We start from the raw sequence: 12,096 nt of genomic DNA, 5'->3' as shown, positions 1-12,096 counted from the left end.
TCTTTCCTAGAGGAGTTGAATTGACTGCTGACTGGCATTCTTTTGTTTTTTTCATGTCCTCCCCATTCCTGAACTGCAACAGGCGGAGCAGTTTAATGGCCAGAATAGCAATTTTGCTGGCAGTGGCTATACCTACAGTCAAAGTAGCCTGAATGGGGTAAGTTCTCGAGGGAGAAAAGCTTCTCCCTCCATCTTTTGTTACACTCCTTCTGAAGTTCAGCAACATTGCCTAACACTATAGTAGTTGCAATTCATTCACCTCTTTCACAATAGGATAGTTTATTTTCCACTGTTTATTTTCTGTACGGTTTTGTTGTAAAGCAATCCAAGTGCTTGGGAAGTGAGGATAACAGGGTAAATGATGCATCTTTGGATACAGCGTAATATTTTGGTTCCTTTGTAACCAAGGGTAGCGTTCCTGTGGAAATTCGCTGGGCAACATTTGACAGGCAAAGGAAGACAGCAGTGGGGCCCTTAAAATATGCAGGTCTGGTATTAATCTGCGAATTTTCATCAAAGCTGAGTAGGAGAACAGAGAAAACTTGCCCACGAGAATTTTAAAATGGGACGGGGATGCTCTTCTGGGCCCAATAAGGAAGCCATGGGCCACCCACTCTTGGCCGCACCCCTGCCCACTTACCTCGCTGCTGGGAATCAAACTCATCAGTCTTGGCCTGTCTGTGACCATCCGCCTCCAACACATGTCCAGGGTTCTATGATTGTTATGGTATCGGGGTCGAACTAGGCTTCCAAATCCCGAGTTCACCACCCAATTGCCCTCGCCATCCAATTAGAATCGGAGCCTCGCTTTCTATCAGACGTGTGATATCACTTGGCCAAGGTGCAATGGCTGCTGGAACTTGGGGAAGGAATACAGTCACAATAAACCCTTCCAGCAGAATAAGTGTGACAGGAGCCGGGGCACAATTGTAATGGAGCACATGGAGTGAGTTCCCTTCATCCTCCCTTTTATGAGTCGCTGTTGAGAGCATTGTTACTGCCGTGTGACACTACTTACTTTAAAAATATTTGTTACAAGAACAGTTCGAAGGCCATCTAAAATTCAAAGACAGTTGAAAATGCTGAACCGTTTTTGTTGTTGTTGCACAGTCGGTACATTACATCTTGCTGTTCCTCTAGGACCTAAGATGAGAATTTTACGGACCAATTTCCCACGTCCTCTCAATTTTCATCCTGAATTAGACCCAGTCGACCTGGGATATTCCCAGTTGGAATGTTGACGATGAGCTGTGAAATGCTGGCCACTTGAGAATTGCAGTGAGCAGCAAACTGTCAGTCCAGCCTCGGTCTCTCTTTCTCCACCATCCCCCCCATCCTTTTCTAGGTGCAATCACATATCACCACGACTCCCATTTAAAAGCATGTTACATGCGTATAAATGATATGCAGTCGTGATGAATCAAACTCACTATTTCTTTTCTCATTGCGACTTTATTCTCACCTGGTAGGCTGCATGTACACATGGGAGCAAACTAACTATGAATGCAATCTGACAATATTTTGAGCCTCTCTGCATGTTTATGTAAACATCCCATTGCATCAGTCGGGGGCGTATTTGTCCCACGGTTTGTTAAACCCTGCAGGTAGGTACAAAGTGTCTCCGTCCCGGTTGTCTTCCTTGTAATATTTCCTCCTGATCACTGTTGATAGCGTTTTATTTTAGTGTTTTTTTTAGCATGCCATTGTTGCGTCTGTCCTCTGGCACGTTTCATTCATTGACTGGAGTTCCACTGTGGGGACCAAATTAGCCTTGTAAACGAATCTGTCACTTAAATGGGCGTCACTGATCTCCAGTGACTTAGACAGTGGCTTGAGCGATTTGTGAAATCAGAAATGAACTGTGAACCAATAGAGAGGGGAAGGATAGAATTGAAAGAGGGAACAGATAACACTGTATCTGTTCTACAATGTTGGTCTTTCATATTTAATTGCTCTGTCTGTGTTGGACTTTTATTCCTAGATATGTGTCATTGTTATTAAAATTGTCTGAGTTTGTGCTTAGTTCACAGTATTTTGGACACTTATTTGGGTCTAGTTGTATTACTGGTACTTTTTGCACCACGGCTAAAATTCTCTGAATTTAATCCTTTCCTTCTGTCTTGGTGGGCCCCATAGTTCAGGTGCCAGATTCATAGTCATCCCTTTTTCAACTGAGGCACAGTTTTCTCTCTGCACCAAATTGCAGCATTTCTAGTCTCTGAACTTCCTCAGCTGTAGTGCCCAACAATGGCCACACCCTTTGGGAAGTGGGGAGGGGGGTGGGGTGGGGGGTGGCATGTAAACCGCCCTCCCAGTCGCACAACTCTAAAACAACCCTCCAACTTCATATGTGGGAATGCACCATTGGCTGTGTAAGATGTTCAAACAAGAGGCCTCCTGATGCGAAATGATTATCAGTGCCTTCTCAAATGTCGCAACATATATTTCGATAGGTTATGTCACATGAGGGAAAGCAATGCTTTTGCTTTAACTATGGAATAACAATGTTGAGTTAGCAAATTTTTACAGTACAGTAAACCTGCCAATTCTGTTTTTTATTACTAATGAACACACTAATTGGAAACGTCCCATCCTCTACTGATCGCTGACTGCCTGAGTAGTGTCCTCTCTGTCTCTCCATCACAAATGCTGGGAGTGGAAAAGAAACCAAAGTAAGATTACATTGTTCTTACTGAATCTACTCCACACATTTAAAAAAAAATTGCTTAAAAAAAAAACTTTTTTTTTGTTAATTAAGCAAATTGACGGCTGATATCTGTTCACTTACATAGCAGACATTTTACAAGACCACGTAGTGAATACTAATATTTCTGGCAGAGTTGTATTGAGAGTTGTCTTCTCAGATGTGAACTTTTTTTTTAAGTTGTGAAGCGTATGTGAAGGGCTGAAGTTCTTAGAGGAGGACGCTGGGCCAAGAGAGCAGGAAGGGCCATGAGGGAAATCAGGAGGTCATGACTAGGTGGTGTGGGGTGATGGTGTGTGTGTGTGTGTGTGTGTGGGAGGGAGGGGAGGGGGAGCATTGGATTAAGAAGCTTTGACGAGTGTACAAGGGAAGATGGAGGGAGGCAAGTGGCACCAGACTTAGAGGTCGTATTAATGGTGGAGTTGGACTCGAGATGATGTGGCAAGTGTTGAGGAAGAGGAAATGCTCATAGCACAGCATGTTTAAAGCTTACGCGGAACAGCGAAAAGTTCAGAGTTGGGGCGAGGGCGATGAATAGGAAGGACAGAAACTTGCTGCCGAAAGAGGAGCAGAGGGAAGTATTCGGTCAGATAAAAAAAATGATTGCATTTAATATATTTTCTGAAATGTTCCACCCGCCCCCCTGCCCCCTCCCCCACCCATATGTCACAAAGATAAACCCATTCAACTGAGACAAAGCCTAAACATTTCTGGTACCTGGAAGTTGCATGGTCCATGCAGAAATAGTTGAAAGCCAGGTTTTGGCAGCTGCCAGCTGTGTTTTGAATCAGGTCATCCCACTGCCCAGTTCCCAGGCAGTGACAGTTTCCTCGATCTGAAACAGTTCTTCATTACACCTGACATGTTATGAAAGGAATGTGATTAATGGGGACGGGCCTCTTTTTATGACAGATTGTGTTATTAGATACCAGTTGGTTCCCAGTGTCCATAGGTCAGTTCTGATTCATTTTGTTCAAAGGGAGATGTTTCTGTTTAATAAAGGGATGGTTTCATTCCTCCCAGTTTCCCCCTGCAACTAAAGGAGCTTTCTCGGAAAACTGAATAAAATTCACCGGTGGCAAGATTTTGGGAATGGTGCAAACATTCTACCATAGTTTCAGTGGTTTAAAAGTTGTTAATGTCTGTTGCATGATACAGTTATTGAATTGGAATCTAATACTTGACAATGCACATGTGAAATGCTCAGTACAATCATCGCTTCTTCTTTCTTTTAGCCTCCAAGGTCCGTGGCAAGTTATCCTCATTCTCCTGTGCCGGGAAATCCCACTCCACCTATGACTCCAGGAAGCAGTATCCCACCGTACTTGTCTCCTAATCAGGATGTGAAGCCACCATTCCCACCAGATATCAAACCCAATCTCAGCTCCTTGCCGCCACCACCTCCAAGTGAGTTGGGTGACACAAAGTTGAATGTTTTTTTAAAAAACTGGGATCATGCCTTGGCGCCGTACAGGATCCAACTCGTTCAATCTCCGTTTGCTTTTAGGCCTGTATCGTAAAATGGCCAACTTCTCCAAAAAGGGCCTTCTGCTTTGAAATGCGTTAAATGGTCATAAGAACTAGGAGCAAGAGTAGGCCATCTGGTCATGGAGCCTGCTCCGCCTTTCAATGAGATCTGGGCTGGTCTTTTGTGGACTCGAACCCACTTTTCCGCCCGAACACCATAACTCTTTAATTCCTTTATTCTTCAAAAAACTATAAGGGCAGTACGGGGCATAGTGGTTAGCACTGCAGCCTGCGGCGCTGAGGACCCGGATTCGAATCCGGGCCCTGGGTCACCGTCCGTGTGGAGTTTGCACATTCTCCCCATGTCTGCGTGGGTTTCGCCCCCACAACCCAAAGATGTGCGGGTTAGGTGGATTGGCCACGCTAAATTGCCCCATAATTGGGTACTCTAAATCTCCCTTTTTTAAAAAACTATCTGTCTTGAAAACATTGAACGAAGGAGCCTCAACTACTTCCCTGGGCAGGGAATTCCATAGATTCACAACCCTTTGGGTGAAGAAGTTCATCCTAAGCTCAGTCTTAAATCTACTTCCCCTTATTTTGAGGCCATGCCCCCTAGTTCTGCTTCCACCTGCCAGTGGAAACAACCACTGTTGTGGAAACAACCACAATGCAGCATAAATGCTACCTGATTATCCTTAACCCATAGAGTGGCTCAAAACCATTGCAAAACCCATGATCAGACAGCTGAAGGAAAGTGGATCCTGATCTCTCACTGTCACTTTAGCGAAAGGGAAAGCAGAGTTGGTCATTTCCACCACTTCTGCAGAACATTAGTATTTCTGGAAAAAGACATTTTGTCAAAGCTTTTGGTCTTGCACTTAACAGGACAGTCACAAAAGTATCAATGGGAAATAATTTGTTCCCCTGACATTGGTCTGAGAGCACGGTGAAAAGATTTCACAAAATGTCCTCAAGTTCTGTACTACCAAACGAATATTTGCTTTTCTACAGAGCTTCCTCTGTGATTATGATGAGCAAGAGAATATGCCCTGAGATTACTGGTGTTGATCTCGAGTTTCCCGCTGGGAATGATATTAGCCTATTGGTATATGTAAGCCAGTGCCGGCTGTATACTCCTAATTACAATTCCAAATCTTTTCTCCATCTTGTTATCCGAAATCCTGAAGTAACTATCAATCAGCTTTTTGAACCCGCTCACTTGACTTTGCTGCTATGCGGGAGCAGAGAGAGGGAAGAGAATTTTCTTCCAGTCTTCTCTCTCCGGGAGTTGCGATTTCCATTTAAGTTACAGAGGTGGTGGAAACAGTTACCATGAAGGAATGTGGTCCCCATCCTCCACTTGGGGAAATGCATTCAATTGGGGTTTTACTGGGTTTGCTTCTAACTGGCTTTACCCCAATTTTGACTATACACGGTGTTCTCTGCGATAGTGTGATTTGAGGAGCATCAAAGAGTGTGCAGAAAAGACATAAAATCAGATTAGAAGGATATCCAATAAGCCTAATGATAATCTAATGGATGCCTTTTCAGTTGGGTGTCGCTATTCTCGCTTCCATTGCACCGGTTTGTTCACCTTGTGATCAAATATTTTGGTTAACAAACACTCCTCTCTTGAGCGCATTACTTTCCCGTTCCCTCAATTTCCTAATCAGTTATCTCTCTCTGGCCTTAGCAAATAAATGCTACAATGAGCAGAAGAAAAGAACGTTAGGCATGGCAGACGGTTGTCAGTCTGTCCAACTAATAAAGTGCAAAGTTTAATTTTTACGCGACTGCCTGCAAATTATGCCTTGCAATATTATCATGCAAACAGTTAAAATGTTTACATCAAGATTTCATCGCTTTGTGCATGGATGGTGATGTTGCGCCCATAAGATCGCCATGGGCACGATCGCCATGGCCATGTAAAGGACCATTGACCTCGGGCGGGAACCTCAGATCGCCGGGATCGCGTGGCTGGAGAATCCAGCCCATCCCTGGTTACATCTATGGCCCTAGATCGGCACAGTTTTAAATTGTACAAGGAGCACACCTGCATCATCGAAAAATTTCTCCCCACTACTCCATTTATTAAGTGACTTCCTGTGGTAGCTTTCTCTCCCAAAATGTAGTGAGGGTAAATGCTAAATTTTACTGCCAAATTGGGAAGCGACGATTGATTTAAACAAGTGAAAAATAACATTTCTAACCAGGAGCAGAACAAATCACGTCATGTGAAGCATTTGAAATGTTGCCCCAGGAGGCAAATTGTGACATGTTTAGGAGCATTCGAAACACTAATTGGATGGAAGGATTTTTTTTTAAAATTTAAAGTGCCCAATTCTTTTTTTTTCCAATTAAATGGCAATTTAGGATGGCCAGTCCACCTATTTGCACATCTTTGGGATGCGGGGGTGAGACCCACGCAGACATGGAATTGGATGGAAGGATGAGAATAAGTCTGGAACATGTTGCAACCATCCATGCTGATATTGCACTGTTGACTTGTATTCAGTATTGCAATAATTATAACGGAGGCACAGTGGTTAGCACTGCAGTCTTACGGCGCCGAGGTCCCAGGTTCGATCCTGGCTCTGGGTCACTGTCCGTGTGGAGTTTGTACATTCTCCCCGTGTCTGTGTGGGTTTTGCCCGCACAACACAAACGTGTGCAAGGTAGGTGGATTGGTCACGCTAAATTGCCCCTTAAGTGGAAAAAATGAATTGGGTACTCTAAATTTATATTTAGAAAATGGTGTTTAAAACTAGCAGGATTATTTTCGTAACGTTTTTCCCTTTATTTTTCCAATTTGAAGTGTGCTTTTAAACTTTACCCCATTTGACTGCAAATTCCATATCCCTGTGTTGAGGGTAGGGGGCTGGTTAGTGGGGGAAGAGGAAAATCCATTGTTTTTCAATTTTCCCATCTTAAATGCTACTACCTCTTGCAGGCCACTCGTGGGGTCAAATTAGTGACAGTCCAGTCTGGTCAGGTCCGGTCTGCTTGACTTGCACACACGAGCCTGGCACAGTGGTTAGCACTGCCGCCTCACAGTGCCAGGGATCCAGGTTCAATTCCGGCCTTGGGTGACTGTCTGTATGGAGTTTGCACATTCTCCCCGTGTCTGCGTGGGTTTCCTCTGGGTGCTCCGGTTTCCTCCCACAGTCCAAAGATACGTAGGCCAGGCAGATTGGCCGTGCTAAAATTGCCCCTTAGTGTGCAAAGTTATAAAGGTTAGTTGGGATTACGGGAATAGACCAGGGAATTGGGCCTGGTGTTCTCTTTCAGAGGGTCGGTGCAAACTCAATGGGCCGAATGGCCCCCTTCTGCACTGTAGGGATTCTATGAATTCTTTGGACACAATACTTGTGGATTGAATCAAATATCAGTTAAATCAGCTTGCTTTGCTCTTGGACGTTTGTTATCAGTAACCATTTGGTAGCGAAATTCCATATCCCTGTGTTGAGGGTAGGGGGCTGGTTTGTGGGGGGAGGAAAATCCATTGTTTTTCAATTTTCCCATCTTAAATGCTACTACCTCTTGCAGGCCACTCATGGGGTCAAATTAGTGACAGTCCAGTTGAATTCTCTGGCCCCAGCTATTCCAATCTCCCACCGAGGATAAGATGTATAAAGTCGGGGGTGAGGAAGAGAGGATTGTTCCATTTAAAATGAACCTCTGGCGATGATATGAAAACCACATTTTTACTGTGCCACAGATGCTAAAGGGAAAGTTGAGACTTTCTCTCCCTCTTTGGTCAATGATGAGCTACGGCTGACATTCCCAGTCCGAGACGGTGTGGTGTTGGAGCCCTTCCGACTGGAACACAATCTGGCAGTCAGCAACCACGTCTTCCACCTGCGGCAGTCAGTACACCAGACATTAATGTGGAGGTAAGAACAAAGAAGCAAAAAACATGCATTTTGCGGCTCCTTACCCGTCGCCTGGGGGTAGCCTGCTTTTGCAGTCCAGTCCCTATTGCTTGGCAAGCAAATGGAGTCACTGGTTTCCGCACGGCAAGATCCCATAGCCAGCAAAGAGATAAAATGATCAGTGAATCTGCTCTATTACTGAAAACAAAAGGTTGCCAAAGTTTTTCATCCTGCACTCATCAAATCAAACACAAGAATACCAAATTTCAAACTGTTCTAGTGATGTTGGCTCAGGGATGAATGTTGGCCAAGACACCGGGGAGAGCTCCTCTGCTCCTTTTTCAGCTTACGATGGATTCTTCCACATCCATTTAGAGGGCAATTGGGAACTCCTGTCCATTAATGTCTCATCCAAGAGACGGCGCCTCTATCAGCACTGCTCTGAATTGAGAGCCTAGCCACTGTGCTCAAGCCTTAGAGTCAGGCTTGAACTTGCACCTTCTGCACTGAAGTGTCCTTGTCCTGAGCCAAACCAGGCATTGGGGCAGTACAAGATACTCAGTCAAAGCTCTATTATCTAATTTTGAGCAGTGTAAAAAGATCTGGGTATTTCATGGTTGTAGATCGCATGATGCTGCAATTATACTGTGAGGTCCCAACTTAAAAACATGTTTGTCTGAAACTGTTTTGCTATTTTGCCGAGGTATTTGTCTATATATTTTATCTGGTGTGAATGTTGACGTTACTGCCAGTAAGTAAAGCTTTTAGTCTGAAGTCATGTATTCTCCAGCTCTGTACATAGGGGGCGCGATTCTCCGCTCCCCATGCGGCGTGGGAGAATCGCGGGAGGGGCCCCTGACAAAATTCACGCCCCCCTTGCGCCCCCCGCGATTCTCTTCCCCCCCCCCCCCCCCCCCCCCCCCCCCCCGGCTCGGAAGAACCGGCGCGCGCCGTTTTTCACGGCGAACGGCGATTCTCCAACCCAGATGGGCCGAGAGGCCTGTCGTTCGCGACCGTTTCACGACGGCGGCAACCACACCTGGTCGCTGCAATCGTGAAACGGGTGAGATATGCCCGTTTGGGGATTGTGGGGGGAGTACAGGGGAAAGAGCACCACGACTGTGCTCGGGAGGGGACAGGCCCGCGATTGGTGCCCACCGATCGTCGGGCCGGCATCTCAATCGGACGCACTATTTCCCCTCCGCCGCCCCGCAAGATCAAGCCGCCACATCTTGCAGGGTGGCTGAGGGGAAAGACGGCCACCGCGCATGCGCGGGTTCGAGCTATCAGCGTCGTGACGTCAGCCGCGCATGCGCGGGTTGGAGCCGGCCAACCTGCGCATGCGCGGCTGACGTCATTCGGCGCCTCGGGCGCCTCATTCTTGGCACGACGCCCCCGCGGCCAAGATTTACGGAGCGCCGCTCCTAGCCCCGCCGGGAGGGGAGAATAGGGGTCGAGGAGCGGCCTCCGAGGCCGTCGTGAAACTCGGCCGAGTTCACGACGGCCCTCCCGATTTTTCCCGGGAGCGAAGAATTCCGCCCAGGGTATTCTTTCAGAATAGATTTGCTCATTAAGCAGACATCAGGAGGTACAGTACCAGAGTAATTCTGTTACTGGACTAGTAATTCAGAGGCCCAGGCTAATGAAGCTGAGACAAGAGTTCAAATCCCATCAAGGCAAAGTTCAGTTAATTGAATAAATCTGGAATAACAAACCAGAATCAATAATGGTGACCGTGAAAGTACTGGATTGCTGCAAAAACGCATCAGGTTCAATAATGTCCTCCAAGAAGAAAACTTGCCATCATTACCCGGTCAGGCCTTTATGTGAATCCACACCCACACCAATATGGGTCGATTTATAACTGCCCTCTGGAAATCACAATGAAAAACCATAATAAATCCCCATCTAACAGCACTGTGGTGATAGCTTTACCACACAACTGCAGCAGTTAAACAAGGGTGACTCCTCAACACCTTCTTGAGAACAATTGGGAATGGGCAATAAACAATAGCTTGCCAGCCATGCTCACACCCCATGAATGGATAAAGAAAAAAAAGCTCTCATCGACCATGGATAACTGGGGAAGAGAAAGGAATTCCTCCTATTCCGTTATCTCCTTGATGTGAATGTGATGTTATGCTGATTTGATCGAGACGTAAGCAGCACTTGTACAGATCATGGCCGGGATTCTGTGATCCTGAGGCTAAGTGTTGGAAACGCCATCGCGTTTCTTAACAGCTCCAGCTGCTGATCCCGGTGTGGACTGGGCGCCGCAGGATCAGTGTATGCGCATTGGCATCAACAGCAATGCGCAGTAGCACTGGCGCCAATGCACGCTGCGCAGTGCGCAACATGGTGCAGGACCCCAGGGGCCGGCGAGGAAGAAACGAGGCCCTCAGCCAGAGAGGCCGGCCCGCCGAATGGTGAGCCCCGATCGTGGGCCAGGCCATAACGGAGGCCACCCCCCCCCCTGCCCCCAGGGTCAGACCCCCCACAGACTGCACCCTGACCCTTCCACGCCGAGTTCCCGCCGGCTGAGAGCAGGTGTGGACGGCGCCGGCGGGACTCGCCGTTTTTACGACGGCCATTTGGCCCACCCCGGGCTGAGAATTCAAGCTGACCTGCGTGAATCCCGACCGGCGCTGTGCCAACCACGCCAGCGCCAATGACCCGCCAGCGGGGAATCGCGTGCCACCATCGGGGGCGGCGTGGCCCGATTTGCGCCGGTCGCAGGGATTCTCCGGCCCGCCCCATGGGTGATGCCTCAGCTAGACTATCAGGTGAATAGCTGAGGCACAAAGACCTGGAAACGCACAGATTCAATCCCTCAAGACTGGGACTCCACTACGATGCCTTCAAGGTTTACCGAACCTACTGACCACACGTCAGGCTTGCATGTGAATAATGAGCATCTCCAGAATGTATTGGACACTGTCTGGTACCTGTGAAGACTTGAGGGAGTTATAATGATTTCAGGAAAGGTAGGGGCAGTAATAGTGAAAGTTGCATTTTAACAGAAGCAGACAGCTCCAGTTCCTGCCAGAGAGCAAGCGTAGCTGCACCAGATGACTGCAGATTTTGAAGAAAGCTGGAAGGAATTTGTGTGGGCACTCACCTTCCTCAGGTTAGACTGGAATGGTGCAAGTGTAGTGACAGTTCTCGGGGCTGGGGACAGTGTCGGCTCCAACTGCTTCAAGCGCAGCCGACACTTAAATTGAGCCTGTTGTGTTGAGTGTACGATGGAGGAAAGGCAGGCAATTTGGGTTGCTTTTGCGCTGGCTGCAACGCTGCCTAGGCCTGCAGTCTTGTGTTACAAATGCTCTTTTGCCCTCTGTAGTGAGAATGGATTTTGATCTATCACAGGTCTGACTTGGAGCTTCAGTTTAAATGTTACCACCATGAAGACCGGCAGATGAACACAAACTGGCCAGCATCTGTGCAGGTCAGTGTGAATGCCACGCCGCTCACCATCGAGAGAGGTGACAACAAGACTTCTCACAAGCCTTTGCATCTGAAGCACGTCTGCCAACCCGGAAGGAACACCATCCAGATCACAGTCACTGCTTGCTGCTGTGTGAGTATGACAACCGATGCCACTTTGCCCTAGTTTGTGCAAACAAAACTTTTTTTGCTGCCTCTTTTGCTATGTTTCTGTGCCACCTGAGATGGACAAAGAAATAATCTGCTCCAAGGCCGTATGGCACATTGTGAGGAGGCACACACGAGGTATCCTTGACAACACTCAGTGCCTGAGCTCCTTCCTCTCTTTCAGATGGTTCTTAGCTGAGAAACAGCTGGAGTTAGAGCTCATTGGGATGACATGGTGTCTAACCTCACCTCAAACTGTGCCAACCAATGGCATTTATCCTTAAAAAGAAAAATAAATACTTTGAATCCTTGGGAATTATAGCAACCATTACCATTCGTTTAAAAATAATTGCCCTCAGGGTGAAGCCCATCATGGTTTTTTCCACAATACAGATATTTCAGTTGTAGTGAGTGATGGAATATTGTTTGTTGCACGTGGAATGGGATATAAAAGTGGGG

General features: G+C 47.0%; 1 protein-coding gene across 12 annotated transcripts in view; it reads left to right on the top strand.

Annotated features, from left to right (window-relative positions):
* The window catches only part of zmiz1a (zinc finger, MIZ-type containing 1a), a 431,940-nt gene that overhangs the window by 394,745 nt on the left and 25,099 nt on the right, over nucleotides 1-12,096 (top strand). For 10 of the 12 annotated variants that reach the window (XM_038782665.1, XM_038782666.1, XM_038782664.1 and 7 more), the window contains 5 exons: nucleotides 83-157; nucleotides 2,622-2,672; nucleotides 3,940-4,111; nucleotides 7,893-8,067; nucleotides 11,413-11,623. In XM_038782665.1, the coding sequence (XP_038638593.1) occupies nucleotides 83-157; nucleotides 2,622-2,672; nucleotides 3,940-4,111; nucleotides 7,893-8,067; nucleotides 11,413-11,623 (684 nt within the window). The remainder of the gene's footprint in view (nucleotides 1-82; nucleotides 158-2,621; nucleotides 2,673-3,939; nucleotides 4,112-7,892; nucleotides 8,068-11,412; nucleotides 11,624-12,096) is intronic. The other 2 variants (XM_038782668.1, XM_038782669.1) reach the window with 1 other exon arrangement.

This window comes from Scyliorhinus canicula, chromosome 22, assembly GCF_902713615.1.
Source record: "Scyliorhinus canicula chromosome 22, sScyCan1.1, whole genome shotgun sequence".
Lineage (NCBI taxonomy): Eukaryota > Metazoa > Chordata > Chondrichthyes > Carcharhiniformes > Scyliorhinidae > Scyliorhinus > Scyliorhinus canicula.
The sequence above is the reverse complement of the archived record's forward strand: the minus strand, read 5'-3'. Positions and strand labels throughout refer to the sequence as shown.